The 23,204-nt window shown below is 54.6% G+C and overlaps 8 protein-coding genes across 8 annotated transcripts; 6 read left to right on the forward strand and 2 right to left on the reverse strand.

Annotated features, from left to right (window-relative positions):
* Positions 1–3,046: 3,046 nt before the first annotated feature.
* Positions 3,047–3,621, forward strand: A1O7_00510 (uncharacterized protein; the record flags this gene model as incomplete). Its single annotated transcript, XM_007754551.1, has 2 exons — positions 3,047–3,147; positions 3,201–3,621. 2 exons carry the CDS (start codon positions 3,047–3,049, stop codon positions 3,619–3,621), a joined length of 522 nt encoding a protein of 173 aa, XP_007752741.1.
* Positions 3,622–6,066: 2,445 nt separating this feature from the next.
* A1O7_00511 (uncharacterized protein) lies at positions 6,067–6,988 on the forward strand (the record flags this gene model as incomplete). Its single annotated transcript, XM_007754552.1, has 2 exons — positions 6,067–6,199; positions 6,312–6,988. 2 exons carry the CDS (start codon positions 6,067–6,069, stop codon positions 6,986–6,988), a joined length of 810 nt encoding a protein of 269 aa, XP_007752742.1.
* Positions 6,989–9,106: 2,118 nt separating this feature from the next.
* On the forward strand, positions 9,107–10,784 carry A1O7_00512 (MFS transporter, NNP family, nitrate/nitrite transporter; the record flags this gene model as incomplete). The annotated part of the gene is made up of 3 exons (XM_007754553.1): positions 9,107–9,277; positions 9,331–9,686; positions 9,755–10,784. The coding sequence occupies 3 exons, from the start codon at positions 9,107–9,109 to the stop codon at positions 10,782–10,784; spliced, it is 1,557 nt and encodes a 518-aa protein (XP_007752743.1).
* Positions 10,785–11,562: 778 nt separating this feature from the next.
* A1O7_00513 (uncharacterized protein) lies at positions 11,563–12,174 on the forward strand (the record flags this gene model as incomplete). The annotated part of the gene is made up of 1 exon (XM_007754554.1): positions 11,563–12,174. One exon carries the CDS (start codon positions 11,563–11,565, stop codon positions 12,172–12,174), a length of 612 nt encoding a protein of 203 aa, XP_007752744.1.
* Positions 12,175–12,640: 466 nt separating this feature from the next.
* Positions 12,641–14,077, forward strand: A1O7_00514 (mannose-1-phosphate guanylyltransferase; the record flags this gene model as incomplete). The annotated part of the gene is made up of 3 exons (XM_007754555.1): positions 12,641–12,706; positions 12,759–12,815; positions 12,878–14,077. 3 exons carry the CDS (start codon positions 12,641–12,643, stop codon positions 14,075–14,077), a joined length of 1,323 nt encoding a protein of 440 aa, XP_007752745.1.
* A 487-nt stretch (positions 14,078–14,564) lies between these two features.
* On the reverse strand, positions 14,565–17,855 carry A1O7_00515 (uncharacterized protein; the record flags this gene model as incomplete). Its single annotated transcript, XM_007754556.1, has 1 exon — positions 14,565–17,855. The coding sequence occupies one exon, from the start codon at positions 17,853–17,855 to the stop codon at positions 14,565–14,567; it is 3,291 nt and encodes a 1,096-aa protein (XP_007752746.1).
* Positions 17,856–18,477: 622 nt separating this feature from the next.
* On the forward strand, positions 18,478–19,097 carry A1O7_00516 (cytochrome-b5 reductase; the record flags this gene model as incomplete). The annotated part of the gene is made up of 2 exons (XM_007754557.1): positions 18,478–18,590; positions 18,800–19,097. The coding sequence occupies 2 exons, from the start codon at positions 18,478–18,480 to the stop codon at positions 19,095–19,097; spliced, it is 411 nt and encodes a 136-aa protein (XP_007752747.1).
* A 1,500-nt stretch (positions 19,098–20,597) lies between these two features.
* A1O7_00517 (signal transducing adaptor molecule) lies at positions 20,598–23,016 on the reverse strand (the record flags this gene model as incomplete). Its single annotated transcript, XM_007754558.1, has 6 exons — positions 20,598–21,322; positions 21,384–21,593; positions 21,645–22,277; positions 22,338–22,458; positions 22,634–22,893; positions 22,977–23,016. The coding sequence occupies 6 exons, from the start codon at positions 23,014–23,016 to the stop codon at positions 20,598–20,600; spliced, it is 1,989 nt and encodes a 662-aa protein (XP_007752748.1).
* Positions 23,017–23,204: the final 188 nt, after the last annotated feature.

Genomic DNA, 23,204 nt, shown 5'->3' on the forward strand with positions numbered 1-23,204 from the left:
CAGACGCCTGCTGTAATCTCGTGGATGAGGCGGCGAGAGCTTGCAGCTCTGGTATCAATCGAGGAGGGAGCTCCATAGCGCGGGCTGTAGGATTAGCTCGCGGCATCACTATGCCGAAGATCGCGTCTGGCCGTAGGTCCAAAGACGATTGCTCATACTCCGAGGTGTCCTGGGCCGGCGCAAAGCTCCTGTCACCGGAGGTTTGCTCTCCTCGTCTCGGGCGATGGTATGGTTCCATCACCAAAGGGACTTCTTGCGATGTTGATTCTGGGCGTGCAGTTGACTTGACTGTTCCCGAAGGAGTCGTGGCATTCTTTGCAGTGCTTATAGACCTCTGTGAGGGATTTCTGGTGCTCGGCCGAGGGATGGCTGTTGATTTCTGCCCAACCCTTTCAGGAGCACTGGCGGAATCTTCTCCTACGAAGGGTGGAGAGCGCGAAGCCAGTCGCGTACTGGCGTTGGGGCGACTCGTATTGAGTTGACGTGCATTGTTACTGGCAGTTGGTAATGTTCGTGGAACGGTTGCATCTCTGGTTCTCGAGGCACCCTGTCGGCTGTCATACATCGGTTTTCTGTGCGACATATCCTCGGTCGGTTCGTATCCTCCGGTCCAGCCTCCGTAGATACGTGCAATGGCGATAGACACATTAGGCTCATCCCGTGGTCCTCACGCCTGAGGCTGCGACATTCAGGTCGAATCGTTGTTCAGGCCGAATAGTAGATGTCAAGAAAATAGTTCGCGGCCACCAGCGTCAAGTGAAGACCGAGAAATGATGTCGCCAGATAATTCTTTCCAAGAGTGATTCGGATACAATGTCGCACAAGGCAATCTGCCTGAGACGAGTAAATGTCAAGGTCCTCTGGATGCCATGGGAATAGTATAGTCGTGGACTCTGATCGACAATACGCGCCACACAAGCCTCAATGCTCGGCGAAGACCGAGGTTACTGTAAGGTGGGCGAAAAATAGTACGCAGTGGCCCTGGTCAAGGCACGTGATCCGCCAATGAACACTGCGGTCTGCGCAAAGGCCGCGTGTTTGAGACAGGAAATAATGGAAAAGCAGGTTGGAGGCAAAGTCTTTCTGGGATGATAAAGGCTCAAGAAGGAAACAGTGGCATGAAAGTGGGCGGATCATGCAGGCATCTTGTAACGAGGGCGGCATAAGCGAATTCGGCTTAGTTGGCACGAGCACAAAAGCACTCGAATCCTCCAACGGGCTGATGCTGAGGCTTGCTTCATGACCAGAGAGTGTCTGTATCCACAGGCTGCGTGGTATAGACGTGTGGGGTGGGGCGACAGATGGGCCGCACATGTGTCGTATTCAATGTTGAGCTTTCAAGGCGTCAACCACTTGGGGTCTCCGACTCCAGACCCCATCTAAGGTCTGTCTCGACCGTCTCCATCATGGCTCCTCCCGCTTCCAGTTGGAGCAGGAAGACTAATTAGGACAGCCACCGACTTGGTAGAACCGTGCTAATGGAGCTCCCGTGGCCACCTGTATTGTGGTCAAGAATATCACGACTACGTACCGATCATGCAGCTAGGCAGGGGAGGCCGAAGATGTCGCGCGTGTGCTCGTGCGTGGTGCGTCCTGCTGGTTTCGGTCTTCTTTACGGGTCATGTGCGAAGGACCAATCTCGTCGGTAGGCGGCTCTTCGGCGGCGTCATAGGCAGAACCGTTATGCAAAGGCAGGGCCGACTACCAGAGGCCGTTGAAAAGGCCTCAGCGAGCGCGGGATGGGATTACACGAGGGCGGATCATGTGGCGACGCTTCGATCAGCCGCCGTCAGAGTGGACAGCTGGACGGCTCTTGACTGACTGGTGCCCTCGTATTGTTCCCAGAATGGAGTAGAATCAGACGTCGCTGGGGGGCTTGAATGGCGGCTATCCAACAGAGAGCGACGGGCCAAAAAAGTGAAAGAAATGGGAGCCAGTAATCAGGTTGAACTGAGGCTTGGGAGAAGGAGCTGCCGCGGAGTGGAGACATGAGGGGAAGCAGGACCGAGGCGCAGGGTTCGATTTTGGTCTCCCGCAGGTGGCGACAGCTGAGGATCGCGTGAACAATAACGTGTGAGACTTCCCTAGTGGCTATACGCAGGCACCACCGGGCACCACTAAGGCACCGCTGGTGAGCCGCTGGGAATTTTCTGGGAAGGCTCGGGCCACTACCCTCGGCGGATCGAAGGCACGTCCTTCTGGGCTTTACAACCTGCTCTCGTATGCTAAACCGGGCATCTGATTGAGTCGGCACAAAAATATCGCCTGCTCGGCTTGAGCCAGCCACAAGTTTCGAAGAGAATAATATGCCGATACCCTTCTCCGTACGGAGTACTGCGACTTCTGTTCCGCGCCCTAGGACGACTACTGAGTACACAGTACGTACTGAGAAAGTTCCTCGTCGGCGTCTGCTTCCCTGGAACGCTGCCGTAGCCGCTCTCCAATCTCCTCCACCGGTATGAAACGCTTCTGACAAGGTTGACAGATCCCCAACGATGCGTTGACCAAAGCTGGTCACTGTAGTCACTGCACGCAGTCACTGACTTCAAACGTGCTTCTGCAAGCCACTGATGCGCACCGCCTTAGCGTGCGTGCTGCAAGCTTCCCAGGGACGTTGTGGCTGCCAAATCCTCCGAAGCGAACTTTCCAGATCTGCAACTTCTTTCCCGCTTTCCTCCTCGCGCAGCAACGATTTTCCTTGCCCTCTGCCAATAAGAGTTCAGAAACGACTCAACATCGTCTGTTTGTGGCTGATCTTGACACTGAGGACGTTTGATAGGACGCGCTTAAAAGACTTTGAGCAGCCTATCTGGGAGTCGGGGAATCCTGTTGGCTCGAAATTCCCGATCGTCCCAACTCAAGGCCGTGTGAAAGCAGCTTTACCCGATCACCTGATACCTCCAGCGACGATGATTTCAGATGTCGAGCTTCTGCCGGGCTAGGTGAGGGGTCAACCACAAGCGATGGTGAATATTTGTACCGCAGTACTGTGTATCGTGTAGGACTCCTCTGCTCAACCACCTCACCAACGCCCCTAGTTCGCACCATGGCGCCACAAGGAGTCGCATATCCCATCGAAGGAGGGTGTGTTTGTGGAGGAGTCCGTTATTCCATGACAACAGAGCCCATGATTGTCCACTGCTGTCAGTGAGTTTTAGAGGACGCCACCAGGCTCTTCGCCCCCTGCTGAAACGATACAGCTGCCGATGGTGCCAGCGGGAGACTGGAGCTTCCTTCGCACTCCACGCTATGATCGAGACGGAGAGATTGAAACTGCTCAAGGGCGAGCCGGAATGGACTACGGTACCGAGTGCAAGCGGCGCTGGTCAGCGTATGGCTCGGTGCCCTACATGCAAGACCGCTGTTTGGAGTGTTTACAACGCTGGGGAAATCAGAGCGCGTGTGAAGGACTCTATCCGCATCGTCGATGTCGGGACATTGGACAACCCGGATTCTTGGCCGCCCAATGCCCATGTTTGGATTTCCGACAAACAGCCATGGATTATCCTTTCAGACAAATCTCCCGCTTTCCAAGACGACCAGTATGTTCGTGAGGAGGTGTGGTCAAAGGAGAGCCTGGAGCGGAGACGAAAGGCAGGGGCGTTCTCTGAGGACGAATAAGGTCCGCCGAGGTAGACGCTTGGCTAACACCTCAGCGGAGAACCTCGCCAGGCTCGACTGAGGGATGAGTGGCTAGCCGTTGCGCAGCTCGGAAGCTTCATCCTGAGAGACAGCTGTGATTGAGAACGCCTCTGTCGCTGTTGAAACCCGCTCAGTATGATAGTCTAGTCGCAAACCAGAAAGTGATGTCAAACACGGAGTATGACTTGAAAGAACCCAGGCAACTCTTGGCCCGACCCGTTCTATCAGCACTCGAAGGGCTATGACAGTCTTGCTTCCCATCAGAAGTGATGCGCCCGCAGCATCTGTATAGCTCGGTCCACAACCGGGCCAGCCGCCTCCCACATGCGGTATAGCGCATGTCTAGCGCCCTCAGCCTTGGGACCGAGAGGACCATCCCAGCTGAAGCGAATGCGGCTGAGACGTTAATTAGATCCGCTAACAACTCGAAGTCTTAGAACTTGTCTCCGTAGCCAATACCTTGAATCTCCGTCGACATCAATATTGACCCGGAGGTGAGGCTGGCGCAACTTGCACGATGAGTAAAAGAATTTCGGCCTCCGGCGTGCAATATTCAGAGCAATGGTAGAGAAGCACGATCACCTTCGGAGCTGCAGAGGCGGCACAGCAAAGAACTGTCCAGTGTACACAGTCTATGGCTTCTGCCCCTAACCTGGCGCTCTTACCCCTCGATCTGCCAGTGACATCTGCAGCATCGAGTTGATGCAGGTCCAGAGGCTTTCTTGCCTCTTCAGTCGCGAAACCTGGGTAGCCATCTAGAGGCCCACTTCGAAAGACGGCGTTCAGGGCGCGCTTTGGTTCACCACTGGCTTTGGAGCAAATCAGGATGATAGGATGAGAATCTTGCAGCTGACACCCAGTCTTTTCCCTCGACAAACTCACCACGCAGGAATTTTGCGGTTCGCACAATGCTTGTCGAGGTATTGACGATTCTTCTGTTGAGTGGCTTGAACGCTTCACGAGCTGGTCCTTTGGATCTCCAGGAGCTAATTCTTCCAGGAAGTTTGTAGGACGATCCAAGAATCTACCTGTACTTTCGGTCGGACGAGGCCGGTGCGCTGTTGCTTTGCCAGGCGCCCCTGACATTGCATCTCCGACGCATAAGACGAGAAGAATAGCGACTTTGCGGGGCGAATTTTCATAGAGAGTCAGAAAAGCCAGTACGTGCACCACAGCTCATCCAAGGGGGGCGGAGGGACAGTAGCTTGCCCAATGAAAGGAGTTCGCGTCCAAACAGATGCCATGGACCTCAAGAATCACCGCGGCGTAAAGCGTCAAAGCTGAAGGGCAGCAAGCCGAAGCCGACAGCGAATCCTTCCGCAGCACTGTTACCCAGCAAGATCGTGTGCGTGCATCTAGGGCGTGTATATCGACGTACCGGTTAAGTAGCCACTTTCCGACATGGCTCCCCCTTGTATGCATGGAAGGCTGTGCTGGTCCGCGCCCAGCCTGTCAATGGTGCCTGAAACTCGGAGTGACGGCAGATGTTCCAGAGTTTCTACACCTCGTTGACCCCGATTTCATATCCCGCCGCATGAGCATTCCCACGAGCAATGGTGCATAAGAAATCCCAGATCAACTTGGCTTGCTTGACAGGAGGATTGGACACTCTGCCATAACTAGCTTGCTACGGGTCCTCCGGTTGCCGATACCTCAGCTGTAGCAGTGACTCGTTGAGTGACTTCGTACCTTCCCAATTCAACGCTAGTTGCAGGCTGAATGGTATGTCAGATAGGCGAACGTGTGACAGCCTGAACCTGCAGCGCATTGCTGGGTTCACTGATAACAGGACTGATAATAAGGCGCATCATCTTCGCCTGGTGGATGGCGCCAAAGGAGTTGCCATATCTCACCATGCTTCGTTCCCCAAACACCACCAAAAGAGTTCTGCCATTGGAGGGTGGACGATACTATCAAGGGATTCGTGCTGACTTATTTAGCGGCCTAATCCCCGTGGGGTTTGTAAGTAAGATATTGTCATTGTTTGCCCTGATCCTTATACAATCCGACCGTGATAACACTGACATCAAATAATTGTTAGACTGTGCGCGTGGAAGTCTGTGCAAAGCTCCAGACTCGAGACCGAGAGATGGAACGGTTGCAACTAGGCACTAGCTAGAAGTGGCGTAGAGCAGCTCCACTGTGAGAATGACGTCTGTGTCGACAGTATTCCGTAGCGGGTTAAAGCAGCCGGGGCATTCTTTTGTCGATACTCGCCCGGCAGCCTCGTTCCCCAGACGCGTTTTGAGTGAAGAAATATATCAACATTATTGCAAGCTACAGTTGGTGGATCCTATCCGCACTCATTATCGACCACGCTGTCAAGGTCGAAGATCGCGACTTGGTCCTGACCGGCCACCCTGGAGTTCACTGTTCTGAACGGGCTCTCAACTGCGACGGCGCGTCTTCCATTTCACGAGAGCCATGGTCGATTACTCGAAGAAAACGGTGGCCGAGCTGACAGAGATCCTGAAGTCACGAAGTTTACCGCATTCGGGGAAGAAGGCGGACCTCGTCGCGAGACTGAACGAAGCAGACAAAGTAGCCCAAGAGAATGGTACGTGTGGACTGTGGTCGTTGGCGCAAGGGTTGCTCTACAGCGAACTTATTGCAACCCCCCTGCGTGGCTCAAATACAAACTGGTATGACGCTGACATGTACGTGTATAGAAGCTGAGAAGGCTCCCCCGGCAGAGTCCACCAGCGCGCCTCCCGTGCAAGAGCCAGAGCCTGCAACCGAGCCTGCATTGAAACCTGCGCCTGACGAATCCGCACCTGTAGAAGCCGCACCTGCAGCAACAGCCCGCGAGATTGCCGAAGAGCCCGCCGACTCCCCCTCTGCGAATACCGATACTGCACTAGCGAACTCAGCCTCATACTCTTTGAATCTGCCGCACTCAGAGATGGACGCTGAGATGGCCAAGCGCAAGGCCAGGGCCGAACGATTTGGCACCGGCGCCTCTGGTGCTAACGGAGAGACAGGAGACAGTGCTACCGATGCCGATGCGCAGAAGGCCTTGGAGCGCGCGAAGCGCTTCGGCACGGCCCAAACGGCGATGGGCAAACTGGACGAGGCCCTTCCCGAGGAGCGCGAACGTGGCTCAAGGAAACGAGGCAGAACTGAGGAAACCAGTGCTATGGACGATCCAGCTCTAAGGAAAAGCTTTGGCGGTCGAGGTGGTCGGGGTCGGGGTGGCCGCCTCCGTGGACGAGGTGGGCGAGAGAATTCACGGCGCAGGACGGGCGAGAAGCCTACCGGTGTCGGTAAGCAGTCGGGGGCTTTTTCATCGGAAGCGGATCGCATGGCCGCGGAGGCAAGGAGAAAGAAGTTCGCTTCTGCCTCTTGAATTCTCGCCACTATTGTTTTGCGGCTTCGCCTCCAGGGACCGCCGGATATGAGTGTCCCTTTGCATGTTTAGAAGGTTCTGCAAGAGAGCTCCTCGACAAATGTACTCATAGGTTGGGAAACAAAAGCAACGCAAGGTACTGTCGTGTCGTTCGGTTATCCATTCTACGGACTTTTGGAGGAGGTGGCTATCGAGGCGCAGGCCGTGTGTTACATTCATCTTCACGAATATGGATTCTACTGATATTATGCGCACTGGAGTTGAATGAACCATCTGACCCGCTAGAAGCTAGCGGTCGAGAATCAAGACCACGCCGGGAGACTCTGTACACAGTAATCAAATGTCCAGGTGGCGATTCTTGCCGTCTCTTCTACTGCGTTTTTCATCCACTCGGACTATCTGGCGATGTAGTCGTCTAATTATAAGACGGCGTTGCGATGGAGGCACCAATTTACCTGGCTCACCTGGGTACAACAGGAAACCGGTTTTCGGTCCTTGCGTGAGAGGATGATAGAACAGCTTGTTTGTATGATCCACGTGCGACAGCATGATGGCGCCATGCATCCCTCTAGCAGAACTCCTATCCCGATCCTAGACGTAGCGCAAGATATGCTCTGTAGCAGCATCACAACGAATACAGGACGGCGGGCACTAGACGGAGTAGCTGGGTCTCTTTATGACTGAGTTGAGAGTTCAGTCGAATGTCCAGTGGCTGCGGCGCAACACAGACCGGCTTGTGCGATTCTCTCACTTCTCTCTCACTTCTTCCTTGATTGGTCCTTGCCACGTCTTATCTCGACAACATTTCATGCTCTTGACCTTGATGTCGCCAACACCACGCCGAGCGCTGAGTTACGTCTGCCAGCGTATGTCTGAACAGCTCAATCGCCAGATCGGAGACAAATGCTCGAATGGTGAGGCTTTAGACTTTGCACCGATGCCATGTATCCGAGGTGAGTGCTGGAGATCCAATATCACAGGATCTGAGTTTGAGGTCGGCAATCTGGTTTACAATCCCGCGGAGAACATCAAGCGATATAAGACTTCGAGGGAATGCCAGGTTCTTATCACAATCTCATGTGAACAACAGCGCGAAGATACCGCAGAAAGTAGCTGTCTGATAAGCAGGCTCCACCAGGTTGCACCAAAATGCGCATGGTACAGATAAGCCTTGTCCAACCACAACTGCACATTCTTTCAACGTCAGACCTCAAGCCGAGAGGCTGCTGTCAATCCTGCCTCAACATAGCTGACCCCTGCTCGTTATCAGGTTCCCAGGCGTCACGCCTGACACGGTAGACGACCGTGGGCCTTGTCCCTGCACTTGGGGGCCAGCTATTCCAGTGCTGCACAAACAACACCAATGCCACTTTGTGATCTACCACTGCCGAGCTATCGCGTTCATCGACCCTGGACGCTGAATCGGCACTTTCGATCCGAGAATCAGCCTCGGAGGGCTTTTGAACACCTGACAGTCAACTGCTCAAATGGGCCACAGCAGTTCATTTTGAATACTTCGTTTGGGCCATCTTGCTGAAAGCCGGAGTGAATTCATTGAGAGGAGTCCAGACAGTGGTGAGCACGAGGATAAGGGTCTGCGACATTGTCGAAGACTTCCGAGGCATGTGGACAACGTGGGTTGACAGCGTGTGTACGCCCAGCTATTTGCACACACTTGGACTTATACACCATGCCTCGGAGCTTCACTGATTGACTGGGGGTCTGCTGTGAAAAGGTAAGACCCATCTTGGTGCCGTTATCAGCAAGCCTTTGGCCAAATCCAGAGGGTGGCTTATATGTCCAGGATTCTGATTCGCTCACAGCCTCTCGATCTCGTCGTGAGATCTGCTGCAGATTTACTGTTTCAGTGAAAGTGAGGTCTCGAAGCGAATCTATACTTCGTCCCCGGAGAAGCACAAGAACGTCATTTCGAGTTTGTTGTGCTTGGAAGGAAGTCCCCCACGGCGCGACAAGAGACTCCCCAGCAGTATATGTACCTTCTACTGTCTCATGGTGGAATGCCCACGTTAACCTATTCCGCATACTTCTTGCTACCCAAGGAACCAGCTCAACAACCACAACGACACCGGGCGGATACACAAACGTCAACCCAACACGATGGCTGTCGACTTCGGCTTGCCGTTCAAGGCCCCTGAGGTCAATCCTATCACTCGCAAGGCCCGGGCTATCCCCTTCCTAAACCCCCTTAATATGTACGGCCGGGTGTTCTTCTTCAGTTGGTTTGGCTTCTTCATTGCGTTTTGGAGTTGGTACGCTTTCCCACCACTGGTAAGTCGAACATCACGCATATGACTTCGTGAGCATGAACTGACGTGCAACAGTTGCACGACACCATCCAGAAGGATCTCAACTTGACCAAGATCGATGTTGCGAACTCGAACATCATTGCCCTCTGTGCCACTCTGCTCGTTCGATTGATAGCGGGCCCTTGTTGCGACCGCTTCGGACCGCGCTGGACATTTACTGGGTGCCTCGTTATTGGTGCCATTCCTACATTCCTGGCAGGAACCGCTTACACCAAAAGCCAGTTATTCGCTGTTCGCTTCTTTGTCGGCATCCTCGGTGGCAGCTTCGTTCCTTGCCAGGTGTGGAGCACCGGCTTCTTTGACAAGAACGTGGTCGGCACAGCCAATGCATTTACCGCTGGCTTTGGTAATGCCGGTGGTGGCGTCACCTAGTATGTGCATCTTTGCTCGCCTATTCCCACCATAATAACAAATGACCGTATGCTGACGAACTGTATAGTTTCTTGATGCCGTCCATCTATGACTCTCTTGTTAGTGATGGGCTGACTCCTCATGTTGCTTGGCGTGTCACCTTTATTGTACCTGGTATCATCATCCTCTCTGTGGCCGCTGGCCTGCTTCTCCTCTGCCAAGATACACCTGTGGGCAAATGGAGCGAACGCCATAATGCTGCTCAGACCAACCTAGCCGCGCATGGTGTCCAGGCCACCGTTGTCGACAGACCCCATGTTAGCATCGCAGACAAGCCTGCATCCCTGTCTTCTGGCACAGGTAGCCCGCCTGCAGGGGAGAAAATGCAGTACGATGCGACTGGAGAGCGCAAGCAGTCTGTATTCTTGGATCACGAGGCTCAACTTACCGAGCAACAAATGCTCGACACTGCTCGTGGTGAGATCGTCGTCAAGCCAACACTCATGCAAGTCTTCAAAGTCATGTTCGCACCACAAACCCTTGTCCTAGCATTCTGCTACTTCTGTTCATTTGGTGCTGAGTTGGCGATCAACTCCATCCTCGGCACATACTATCAGAAGAACTTCAAGCACCTCGGCCAGACCACTTCGGGCCAATGGGCGGCTATGTTTGGTCTCCTTAACGTGGTTACTCGTCCCCTGGGAGGCATCATCGCCGACTTGCTCTACCGACAGTTCCCGAACGTCTGGATCAAGAAGATCTGGATTCACGCCCTGGGAGTCATAACCGGTGTCTTTCTTATCGTCATCGGCGTCTTGGATCCGCATGACACGAGCACCATGTTCGGTCTCATTGCTGGCATGGCTGTCTTCCTGGAAGCTGGCAACGGTGCCAACTTCGCATTGGTTCCGCACGTTCTGCCTCACGCCAACGGCGTGGTGTCTGGTATGACCGGCGCTACTGGAAACTTCGGTGGCATCATCTTTGCCATCATATTCAGGTACATGAAGACCGACTATGCCAAGTCCTTCTGGATCACCGGTGTTATGACTATTGGCATTAACTTGGCCGTATGCTGGATACCCCCGGTTTCCAAGAAACAGATCGGTGGTCGTTAGTCCACCAAGGTGGAGATCACAAGAGCTTACAAGACTTGATGAGATGGTTGCACGACTACTAGCGTTACTTAGACACTTGAATGAATAGTATTTTTCGTGCCAATTTGACGCCATGTCGTGGAAAGCACTGAATGTAGAGCTCATTGGTTACATCTACTATGACGGGGTGCGCCTTATCAGTATGCCAAATGCCAGATCTTATATGGTGGACTGCTTCTCCCGTAGCCGCGGATACTCCATGACCAGTTCAGCGCAGTCGGTCTTTCACAGGCCGAGTCCAATTCAGCCTTGGCACAAATGCTCCCAAGTGTGATTGTTGTCGTCACCACTTCCCGCTCCACCGACGAACCCAACCATTCACAACGACCGACGGCTGTTCCCACGCGAATACTTCGTCCAGCAACATGAAACGATCCACGGCCCAAGCATGAGACACGCCTTGTCCTTGGATCAGTGTGCATCCTTCGCTCGGCTGCTGCCGAGCTGCACTCGTCGTTGGTCGATCTATGTGGTGGGGAGTCTTGTACCCGTGCCGCAAACCATGTTAATGGTTTCGTCATGTTGTCATGTAGGTAAAGATGATTTCATCAGGCGACTGGAATAAGAACACCTGGTGTGCCCGATTCAACCCATCTGGCAAATGTCTCGAATTCCAATCCCCAGGCTCTTGCTCGCATCAACACGTCCCTCGAAAGTCACATCGTTTCGCCATCCATTCGGCCAGTCACTTGCAAAACAATCCTGTCCCCGTACTATTTGTGCAACAACACGTCTCAACATGCCTGAACCACTCCACGCAAACGAGATCAACTCGGAGACCGACCCCTCAGTCGCAAAACAATACGACCGCGAGACACCCAAAGAGCAGCAGTGGAAGGAACTGTACGAGATGATCGACGGCAAGAAGATTGGTATCTTCAGCACTTACCGTGAAGGCGTCGGGCCTGTCGGCCGCTCGATGGGCGTTGCGAAACGCGTTGGACCCGACATCCTGTACCTCGCCAACAAGCATTCGCGGAAGTTCTCAGACCTGGAAAAGAACAAAGAAGTCCAAATTACCTTTCAAGACAGTAAGACGCAGGACTGGATCTCCATCTCCGGGACTGCCACGACCACCAGCAATGACGACCCTCGCATCAAGGAACTGTACAGTTCCGCAGTCAGCGCCTGGTTCGGCGACCTGAAGGATGGCGTCCACGACGGAACGTACAAGGACCCCCGAATGAGTCTGATTGAGGTCCAGAGCAAGTATATCGTGTATTGGAAGAAGGAATCTTCGACTCTAGGATTCGTGAAAGAAGTTGGCACAGCGGCACTTACTGGCGGCGTTGCTCAGACTGGTGTTCAAAGAGAGTTCTCCGAGGAGGACGTCAAGAAGGAGCGGGTGTGAAGTTGACGGTGGACGGCGTTGGTACCACAGCGCGCCGCTTAATGTGATAACGGTAAACGCCTTGTATCTACTGTGTACTCCGTACAGACGAGAATAATCACAGTGTTCCACGTGGGGAGGCAATCTCCACGTGCGACGCTCGTGGCTGGCGCAGAGCAATCATCTCTGTACTTTTATTCACCGCCGCTGCAGTTTTGCCAGACTTAGGGGCAGTGAAACGCCATAGCGCCTGACTGGGTTTAGCGCCTTGGCCATTGTTGCGGGCGTCACGGCTGGACCGACGGGCTGGTGATTTGCGGTGAAAAGAAAGTGAAGTGAACCCGTGGCCTCAGCTTTTGTTCAGCCCTCCCTTGCAGTCCCCTCAGAACTGCGAAATATTGTAATTTAGACTGAACTTGCCGCGGAGACTGGTATCGTCGTCTTGCTTCTCCTCACAGAGCCTCGACTGAAAATTGACGGTCTCAAGATGTTGAAAGTGCCGTCGCGCAACAAGCCTGGCGGCCAGCAGCCTCTCACCAAGGCGGTCATTCTGGTAAGCTTGGCGCATCAAGATCAGCATGAGACCCCGAACTGAGCAGTACCAGGTTGGTGGTCCATCGCGAGGCACCCGTTTCCGGCCATTGAGTCTCGATGTCCCCAAGGTAAGTAGGTCGACGGTCATCCCCACTGCGTCGCACCTCGCTCATTTACTATCCCTCTGTAGCCTCTCTTCGATGTTGCCGGCCACCCCATCATCTGGCACTGCCTGAAGGCGGTGTCCAAAGTCGACGACATCAAGGAAGTCATCCTGATCGGCTATTATGAAGAAAATGTCTTCCGCGACTTCATCAAGGACTCGTCGCGAGAATTCCCTCAGTTCAAAATCACCTATCTCCGCGAATACCAAGCGCTGGGCACGGCCGGCGGGCTGTACCACTTCCGCGACGCCATCCTAAAAGGCCGACCGGACCGATTCTTCGTGCTCAACTCGGACGTCTGCTGCTCCTTCCCGCTGGAGGCGATGCTCAAGCTGTTCGAGGAAAAGGACGCCGAGGCCGTGATCCTGGGCACGCGGGTCAGCAACGACGCGGCGACCAACTTCGGCTGCATCGTGTCGGACACGCACACCAAGCGCGTGCTGCACTACGTCGAGAAGCCCGAGTCGCACATCTCCAACCTGATCAACTGCGGCGTGTACCTGTTTGCGACCGACGCCATCTTTCCCTCCATCAAGACGGCGATCAAGCGCAAGACGGAACGCCCGCGCATGATCAATTACCCGTCGTCCGAGAACCTGGACTCGTCCTTCATGGCCGACCCGGAGGAAGACGGCGAGCGCAACGAGGTCATGCGCCTCGAGCAGGACATCCTCCCCGAGCTCGCCGACAGCAACCGCTTCTTCGTGCACGAAACGAAAGACTTCTGGCGCCAGATCAAGACTGCGGGCTCCGCCGTGCCGGCCAACGCCCTCTACCTGCAAAAGGCCTTCCAGTCGCAGAGCGACGAAATCGCCAAGCCGTCCGCGACCATTGTGCCGCCCGTCTTCATCCACCCGACCGCCCAGGTCGACCCGACCGCGAAGCTCGGCCCAAATGTCTCCGTCGGGCCCAAGGCCGTCATAGGCGCGGGCGCCCGCGTCAAGGACGCCATCGTGCTCGACGAGGCCGAGATCAAACACGACGCCTGTGTCCTCTACGCCATCATCGGCTGGAACAGTCGCGTCGGCGCGTGGGCCCGTGTCGAGGGCACCGCCACCCCGATCACCAGCCACAACACCACCATCATCAAGAACGGCGTCAAGGTCCAGAGCATCACCATCCTGGGCAAGGAGTGCGGTGTCGGCGACGAGGTCCGTGTCCAGAACTGCATCTGCCTGCCGTACAAGGAGTTGAAGCGCGACGTTGCAAACGAGGTCATCATGTAGTGAGATGTTTTCGTCTGGTGGGCATGCCGAGAGAAGGGTCTTTCCCCCACCATCAATCATTCCCCCGTTGTCTGGTGTTCTAGGCCGGAAAGGTGATAGAGAAAAGCAGTCCAGGCATGCGCAGAAGATTGTGTCGGGATTGTCTGCCTGCTTTGCTGCTTTACTTCTGCTAGCTAGGTAGTCAACGAGGTACGGACCAAGTCCCCGGGCATTCCCTCTGCTCTATGCTGTCCGTCTGGTCTATTCAATGGCTGCTCTGGGCTAGAGTCCTCGATATTCAAGCCTCTCAACTCCGAGGTCATTGCAACGCAGCTGATGTCAACGCCACATTAAACCATTCAGGGGCAGAACCATCAGTGTTGCAACATGCAAGACACCGCAGATCACCGACCCCATTGCTGATCATATAGACGAGAATCTTCTGTCCAATATCCTTGAAGAAGACAACCTGCTCTCTCTGTGTGGCGCGCAATCATTCACTTCTAGTCTAGTCAGACGCATCCTTCAAGAACTCAAATCTAGCAGCGCAGCTTGAGCGGCCGTGCTTTCTCAACACGCGATTCTGCCTCTCCCCATCCTTACTGCACAAGTCCTTATCGTCCTCCACAGTCCACACTCCTTGAATATCCCTAGGCAGGAACTTGTCGTGGTCGAACATTGCGAGCTCTGCCGTTGAGAGCTCCTTGCCTCTGCGTTGGCGACGCAGGCGAGTGGCGTGGGCATGGCGGTTACTGAGCATAATGGGCACGATGGTGCTGGCGAGCTCCCATTGGAAGGTGGTGGATTCGGCGGCTTTGAGAAGCACCTGTTCGCAGGCGCGGGTGGTCGGGTAAGACTTGCGTTGCTCGTCGAACCACTTGTCCATCGGGTGTTCGGGGGTAGGCAAAGGTTGTGCTTGATCTGGAACTGATGTTGTTGAGCTTCGTCCCTGTCTTGCGTGTTCTGCTTCTCTCGATTGTGCTCCTTTGTGTCGTGCGTCTTGAGGCTCTGCTTCGGGCTGTTGTGTTTCTTGACAGTGTACTGCAATCCGCCTCTCCTTCTGCAATTGTGCCTCATCATTGTCATCCTCTTGTTTCACGTAGTGCACCTCAGCTCTCTGTGCGCCTTCTTGCCATTCGACGGGCTCTCCTAGGCTTTCGGCACTGGGAATGGAGAGATATTGTGAATCTTCAAGGGGTAGCATAGCCCCGTGGCGAGGTCTGAGCCAGGTTTCGTCTTCGATCTTAATCTCGGGCGATTCGTCACGATCTTTCCCCTCGGAGGCGGGGTGCTCGGTGGAGTCAAAAGCATCGTTACTTTCATCGTCAGGAGGCATGACTGAAGCATCAACGCCATAAGCTTCGAATCCTCCTTCCGGGTCAGGAAGCTCTGTCAGGTCGATATCCTCGTCGCTAGTGAGTTGGTCGGACGGTGCTTCCCTGCATCCACGTTGATTTTTGTCTTGTTGGGCCTTTTCCTCTTGCGCCGTCTCATAGTTCTCCCGTATCTCTTGGGCAGTCTCAAATTCATCCGATCTCTGGCGCTTGTTCGGCGGTACGAGGTCGGCGAAATCGACTTCGACATCTTCATCCGTCTCATCAACATCATATTCCGAGGATGAGTGGACATTGGGACCTGGTTTGTCGCTGAACAGTTGCACACTAGTAGAAGGTGAGGCTTGAGCGCCAGCGGCGTCTCGAAGTAGTCTACCGTTAGCCTCTGCGTCGCCTTCGGCGTTGTCGTCATCTTCACTCTCTGAAACAAAAAGCCATGAAGTGCCACGCACTTGTGTCTCGGATCGTCCTGATGGCGACGTTGGTATGGGCGGTGATGTTAGCGCAGGCATCTTCTGGCTCTTTTTGTCGGTGTCGGTGCTAACCAGGTGGGCAGTTCGCTGGCTACTGGGCCGGCCATCAGTGCTCAGTGAAGAGTGCTGCTGTGTGGGTAAAAGTGTTGGCTCATTATGCAGCCCTTTTCGCGTGTCTCTTGAGGATGTTCGGAATGCAGGGGCAACAATCGAGGATGTTCCACGGGCGCCGGCTTGTGGGCCGACTGATTGAGGATGACTCTCCGTCGACTGCTCCGCCCCCATAGCGGCCACCGCAGCCTGAGACGCCCGCTCTTGACTTTGACTGTGAGTACCGGAGGCGCTATCCTGACTGTTTACATTTGACGGATTCGAGGGCTGTGTCGACTGAGATTGTGTACTTCTTCCCGCACTTCTCTTTCTCGAGGTGTTGGACTCGGGGAGACGAGTGAAGGGAGGAGAATCAGGTTGGAATGAAGGTGATCTTGTCCGGCGCCGCGATTGAGGGCTGGTCTGATCTGCGCTTTGCGAAGCTTCGACGATTTCATCTGAAAGCGTCGTATGTCTGCAAGTTGGGACGGTTTGCGTAGAAACATTGTTGTCTTCAGGCGAAATATGTGAAGTTTGTTCTTCTTCACCTTCTCTTTCCTCCATTATCTCTGCGTCGCGGGCTTTACCTCCCCCCTCCCCCTCCTGTCCAGCTCTTAGCATCGACGCCCTCCGGAATCCATGCACCTTCACGAGCCTGTAGCAATCATGGCAAAGAACTCGGCCTTCTTTGTCCTGCCGCCACTTGCTAGGTTCGTCAATGAAGCAGATAGCGCATTGCAACTCACCCTGGCTTGACGCCGCCACGGATCCCGTGCGACAGCCTGTCTGACTCTCAAGGCCCCCAGAGACAGCGGCAGTGCCATTTTGAAATTCTTGAGACAAGAAAGGCGTAACCTTTGAGATGGCGAGCCCATTTCTTCTGCAATAGTCAGGGAGTACCTTCGCGACAAAATGACCCTTCCACCCGGCAGCCGTGTGCCTATCATTCTGCTCGGCCAGCACCTCCCAAAGCGCATCAAACTCCTCAAGTTTCATCCCCCTGACAGTCGCGACAAGACCATACAGCATATCAGCCTCCTCCTCTGTGAAGGGCTTGGAAACGGCTGGCTGCGTTTTCGTTGCAACGTCCACCCTAGTTTGACGGCCAGCGGAAGTCTGATATGGGATGCGCTCTCGGATTGCTCGCACTGGCGTGGCGGTAACAGGAGATTTCGGGGCAGCAGATCTCTCCGTACGTAAGGGTCTCTCACTGCGCTGTTCCTGGCCATGTTTCATCCGCCAAGCCTCCCCATCGTCATCCAACTCTCTCCGCCTCTTCTTCTGCGCGGCAGGGGCCGACGGCGCTGCAGCTGGTCCCTCTGGTTGTTGATGATGGTTGGGTTCGACGATCTCGGTGACTTGTCTCTTCTGATACTGTGTATGTTTGATCCATCTGTCGCGCCAACTCTGAAAGGTATGTCTTGGATTCACTTCTTCCAGCTGTTTGTAGATCTCATTCCCTTTCCACGAGCCGCCGCGGTCCACAAACGGTTTCAGCCAATTCCAAAGGAACTGATCATCTGCAGGTGTGAAAGGAGTCCTCCCTCCTTTGGACGACGTCACGCTACTGCCGATAGGTCTCGTAACTCTCGAAGGTGCGCCAACTGTATGGGTCGTAAGGTCCTCGAGTCTGCCATTGCGGATGGACGATTCAACGTACTTGTAGGAGTGTGTTCCGGGGGCGTTGTTCTTCTTCGCATGGTCGACAAGTCTCACGTCGGCATCCGTATCGGTGTCCACAATGACTGCCCCATTACGTCGCGCATTTTCGATCAGCCATCTGCGCTGTGGAATGACATGAGAGAACCAGAGCTTCTGCCCTGCGAACAAGGTCTGATCGCTGTCATTGTCATTGGTTTCACGCGAGTATGGGACACCTTGGTACACGATGCCACTAGACATCGTCGTCAGGTATGGTGGGGTTCTTGCTGCATATTGAACTGGCCCAGCGCATTGTTTACTGGTGGTGAGCCCGCGCAAAAGTCCGACGGCTTCCTGCCTTCAAGCTCGTGTTCGTGAGCACGTAATCACGTGACTGGCCTGCGCTCTCGAACTGCCTGTTGTGGTACAAAGGACCGAGCTAACAGCACTGGGACGAAGTACGGAAAGCGCCCACACCATGTTGGGCACCCGGGAAAGTGACCCATCAGTCGCCCGGCAAGGGGAATAGAAGCGGAATCAGAGCGACGAGTGATGGGGGTAACCACGGGAAAAGCGAGCGGGATGCGGTAACTTTTCGGAAGCGAGCGTTGGAGTTGGAATCAGCAATTGTCTCCTCTCTGATTTGCCGAGTCAGTGCGTGCATGGATATTGTTCTGTCCACTTCTTCACACGTTCACTCCGATTAATTAGTCCTCTGCCACTCCCTCCTCTGCCGCACATCTGCGCAACCTCGTCGACTCGCTCTTGCCGTCAATCAGTCAATCAAGCGGCCTCCAGCTCTCCTCACCTCCTTCGCCTCAACTCGGTGCAAAGCCATCTCTCTGATTATCGCTTCTGTCTCCGATCAGATCTCACCGCAACCATGTCCGAAGAACTCACCTACGCTGAGGTGTCCAAGCACTCTACAAAGAAGGACCTCTACCTCGTCATCCACGACAAGGTCTACAACGCGTCTACATTCGTCGACGAGCATCCGTAAGTCTCTGTCCTCGCCTGCTCAGCTCATGCCAGTAATACCCCAAATGCACGCATCTTTCCCCACCACCTGGGAGCCCCACATACAGCACGATACTCAGCACGTCCTCCGCCTACAGTGCGATGGACGGCAGTATCGGCACCTGTATCGGTAGCCGTATGGTCACCAGTGTTACGACCACCAGACTAACCTAATGAAACCAATGTAGGGGCGGTGAAGAAGTCCTCCTCGACGTCGGCGGCCAGGACGCAACCGAAGCATTCGAAGATGTCGGCCACTCGGACGAAGCACGAGAAATCCTCGAGGGCCTCAAAGTTGGCAGCTTGAAGCGCGGTCCCGGCGACCCAGCCCCCAAAGTTGGAGCCACGGACAAGATCGCAGCCGGTCCTGGGGGAAGGTCCGACGGCGGTGCTGGTCTCGGCATCGCTGCCTACGCTGTCCTCCTGATCGGTGCTGCTGTCGCATATTTTGGATACACATACATGCAGAGTCAAGACAAGAAATAGAAGGAGATTCAAAAGATCTGTTCCGCGAAACGGCGGCGGAGTCAAACGGTGCTTTTGAACACATTGCGGCGTTTAGTTCATATCGATTTTCCTCGGGCCGGGCTGGGCTGGCTCGGCCCACGCAACGCATACACATTGGCTCTCTACGACCGTGACTCCAGGGACGGAAGCAGGTATTTCATATCGACTAGACCTGGAAGCTACGGCTCGGACGGTGTCTATATGGAGCGAGCCAGACAGGTCTCTTCTCCAGCGGCAGCAGCAGGATCAAGACTTTTCTCAAGCAGTTGGTCTTGAACGACACCGTTCATACCAACCCACTGTCGTCTTGCACTTGAAAAGTCGGCCAAATCAATCTAATCCTTGTCACCCATGTAGAAAGGAAGTCTCAGTTGCATGTTCTCCCGCCAGTCAGTTTATTAACGCTGTCCTGACTACATATGTGAGGACCGGCTTTACTAACCTTGTCGTGACTACACATGTCACGACGGTCCTATGATGGTAAAACAGGCAGAGCACAGATATACTCTCATCCACTTTTGCGTTCGTCGCGTATCAGAGACTGATCCTAGACAAGGCCGTCCGTTCGGTCCATCCATCCAGCTGTCCCTCCAATTCTCCACTCCCGACACTTTCGGCATATTGTACCGATTTGCGATACGTATCAGTAGATTGTTGACCTCAAACTTGGTGACCTGAGCATTCATTTCTATTTGCGCTGGTATGCTTACCACCATTGCTTTGAACGCTGTACTCTGGACGCTGTACCTCCGACCTCTTAGCACAATACCTCTACGCACCTATACACCTATACACACCATGAACCCACTGAACCCATCCGTCCACCTACGAGACAGTAGCCGATTCGATGCAATGCAATTTCATCTCGACTTGACTCTCACGCCCCAGGCCCAGGCTCAGGTCCGGCGCCGTACATGATATACACTACCCGAGATTCCGATATACAGTAACGTAGCCATTCTCGAGCCTCTATGGCCCCCGGAGCTGGACCGCTCACGACACGGCCTACTGTAAGCTGATTGAGCGGCCCAAGTACAGTATTTGACTTGAAGTTCGACTGGAAATGAATTCTACAGAACCCAATTTCCTTCATCTCCTTGTCCCTTGTCCCTTGTCCCTTGTCCCTTGCCCCTAGGCGTGCCTGCATTCTGACATGACCTGAACTGACCACCTGACATGACGTGCCACGCGGAATACTTGCTCCCATTTTTGTCTGCAAAAGTGTACATGCGGTACATACGCCCACTTGTCTGTCGCCCGGTACTATGGACGGGGTAAAGACCCGCTCACTCGCTGCCCGTGTGCGCTGTCCTTTACATTCTGGGATTCAGATCCTCGCGTAGCACTGGATGAAGATGCCTTCTACACTTGGCCGCCCAGTATTGAAGGGACGATGTCGGTCCACCACTATGTTCCTTCTTCTCGTGCCCTGCGTGATTGCTTCGCTTCACGTTATTGTCGGCTTCGTGGTCGCCAATTTCAACGATAATAACTCGTCGGCCGCTGGTTATAAGCCTGGTACTGCTGCTGATGCTGGCCCGGGGACGAAAACACCGGGTACGCGGAACTTTGCGCGAGGGGCGTGACGGGCCTGTGCTGCGGGGCATCTCCCGCCCCTGGCGGCGCTCCCTGAGGAATCGGTGGTGGGCCATGAGAAGGCGGTGGAGGAGACATGGGATTCTGAGGTGGGTAATCATAGGTTGCTGGGGGCGGTTGTGACGACAACGGTGGCGGGTACGATGTTTGAGGAGGTTGTGACGACGTGGTCGGTGCCTGGGGCATAGGTGGGTGGTACGATGGTTGAGATAGCGGAGGCTGCGCGGACGGGCCGCCCAGGGATTGCTGCTGGTTCGGGGTCTCGTCCATGGAGTAGTTGCTGGGTGAGTAGTCTTTGGCGGGGTCGTCGTGGAGTTGTAGTTGGGATATATTTGGGGGTTGAACCATTGGCCGCTGCGCGGGTGGATAGCCGGTATATGCAGCTTCGGAAGGGGGGTGGGATTGACGACGGACGGGACCTGCTGCGGTTGTGGGAGGGTACGAAGGATAGCCGTCCGATTGAGTTGGGGGAGCAGGCTGATGATTGAGATTACTCGGCGTGTGACTCTGCGGAGGCGGGCTTGAGACAGGATAAGGCGGCTGGTATGCCAATTGAGGTTGCGGAGGGTTGAAAGGGTACGGAACGCCGTTGTTTGGAGCTTGACCATCTGTACCCGCTCATTTAGATCCAATGCTGCGGCGCTCCCGGAGTGGCGGTGCCAAACTCACCAGGCGTGTAGAATCTCTGAGGCGGATAGCCTGCCGCTCCTGCTGGAGGCTGGCCTGGTGGGAGCCCACCCCCTACGGCAGGCCCGTACCCGTACGGTGCTGGGCTGGGTCTTCCGTATTGTGCGGCGGATTGCGCCATGGACGTTTCGAGGAGGGCTTCGTAGTCGCGGCGGGCCTTTATGAACTTCTCGTTGAGTTGTTGGAAGTCATCTAATAGTCATGGTTAGTCACCTGTGCGCCTGGGTTTGAAGCCGGCCTCACCTTTCTTCTGCGTGTACTTTCCAATCAAGTCAATCAATTTGGGCCTGATCGCCAACGTGCTCTGATATAGCTCGGTAATCTCCTCGTTATCCCGCACATTCATGTCCGCCGTACTCGTGCTCAGCAGCGCGAGCAGTTTCTCCACGTTCTTGATCTGGCCGAACACTTCGGCCTCCGTCTGCGCCTCCCTTTGTAACTCTTCTGGTGTGGGATCTTGTAGTTTTTCGACGTAGTTCAGAGGGAAGATACCCGTCTGGCCGCGTAGCGAGCCTTTCCACCAGTCTTTGTACACGGATTCTAGCACGGCGATAACGTCGCCCTTGCGGAACTGGAGCTCACCCGGCTCCGAGGGCTGGAAGTCGAAGAGCGCTCGTACTCGGGATACCGTCGCAGCTGTGGTGCCGGAGGGGACGGGCTGAGGAATTGTCTGCTGCTGCGGACCGCCCGGTGTTTGTGCCGCCAGTTCTGCTGGTGCGTCTGATGGTTGGCTAGAGGTAGAGGGACCAGCAGCCGAAGACGACTTGTCTTGGATTGACAGCTTGAGGGCCATCTGTAGCTCTTCCTCTTCTCGCCTTCTGTCATAATCTGTAATTGCGCTCTTCACTGGGGCCTGCGGTGGTTGGAGACTAGGATCTGTACCACGCCGTCAGCCCAACTGAACACCCGCTGTACCATGTACCATGGGGGACTCACTTTGCGCCTTCAACCTCATGTACGCCTGCTCCATGATGCCCAATTCAGTATTACTCGCAAACATCTTTGTCCACTCCTCCATCCGCTCGAGAATCTTGGATTTGACTTGTTGATGGGTGTTCTGCTTTCCCCGTCAGCATCACTTTGTCCTTACCCAGCAGCACCACCATAGCATAAGTCGAAATGCGACCCAGCGTATATACTGATGACAAGCCGAAATGCGACCACCGTATATACTGAGGACAAGCCGAAATGCGACGAGCGCATCTACTGGTAACCGCAACGGTCAAACATACCCGATCGTTGGCCAGCCTCAACAACGCATCTGTAAAACTGCGACTCGCCAATTCCCTGTGCATGTTGATCCCGCAATTCTGGCTCAGGGCATTCGCCAGCTCGAGCGTGTAGAGTTGGACATTCGCATTGCGGTGTGCGAGTCGTTTGATCATGGCGGCCACGACGTCTTTGCTGCCGCTCTCACTGGACGATACCCGGTCGCACACATCGAGGATGTACTCCCAGTTCTCGGAGGTTAGGTTCTCGTCGGTGGCTTTGGCTACATGTGCGAAGAAGCAACAGTCAGTGGGCTACCTTCATCGAGAGAGGTCCAGGCAGGCTGGTTCGTATGGAGGAGCTTACCGACGGCATCGTCGAATACATTCTGTTGGGTCCGAAACATGACGGTTGCGCTTCCGATGGAGAACTTTGTAGACAGTAGAGAGTGAGTTGGTGATCAAATTAGAGTGCAGAAACGGTGCGCAGGGCCGTCGACTACCTGAGCTATCTGCCTTCGAGCACGAGATACTTGGGCGCAGCCTGGTCTGTCCAGCCTTCGAATGACGCAGCACTACGGAGTAAGTGGCGGGT

Source organism: Cladophialophora yegresii, assembly GCF_000585515.1.
Source record: "Cladophialophora yegresii CBS 114405 chromosome Unknown aczIN-supercont1.1, whole genome shotgun sequence".
Taxonomy (NCBI): Eukaryota; Fungi; Ascomycota; class Eurotiomycetes; order Chaetothyriales; family Herpotrichiellaceae; genus Cladophialophora; species Cladophialophora yegresii.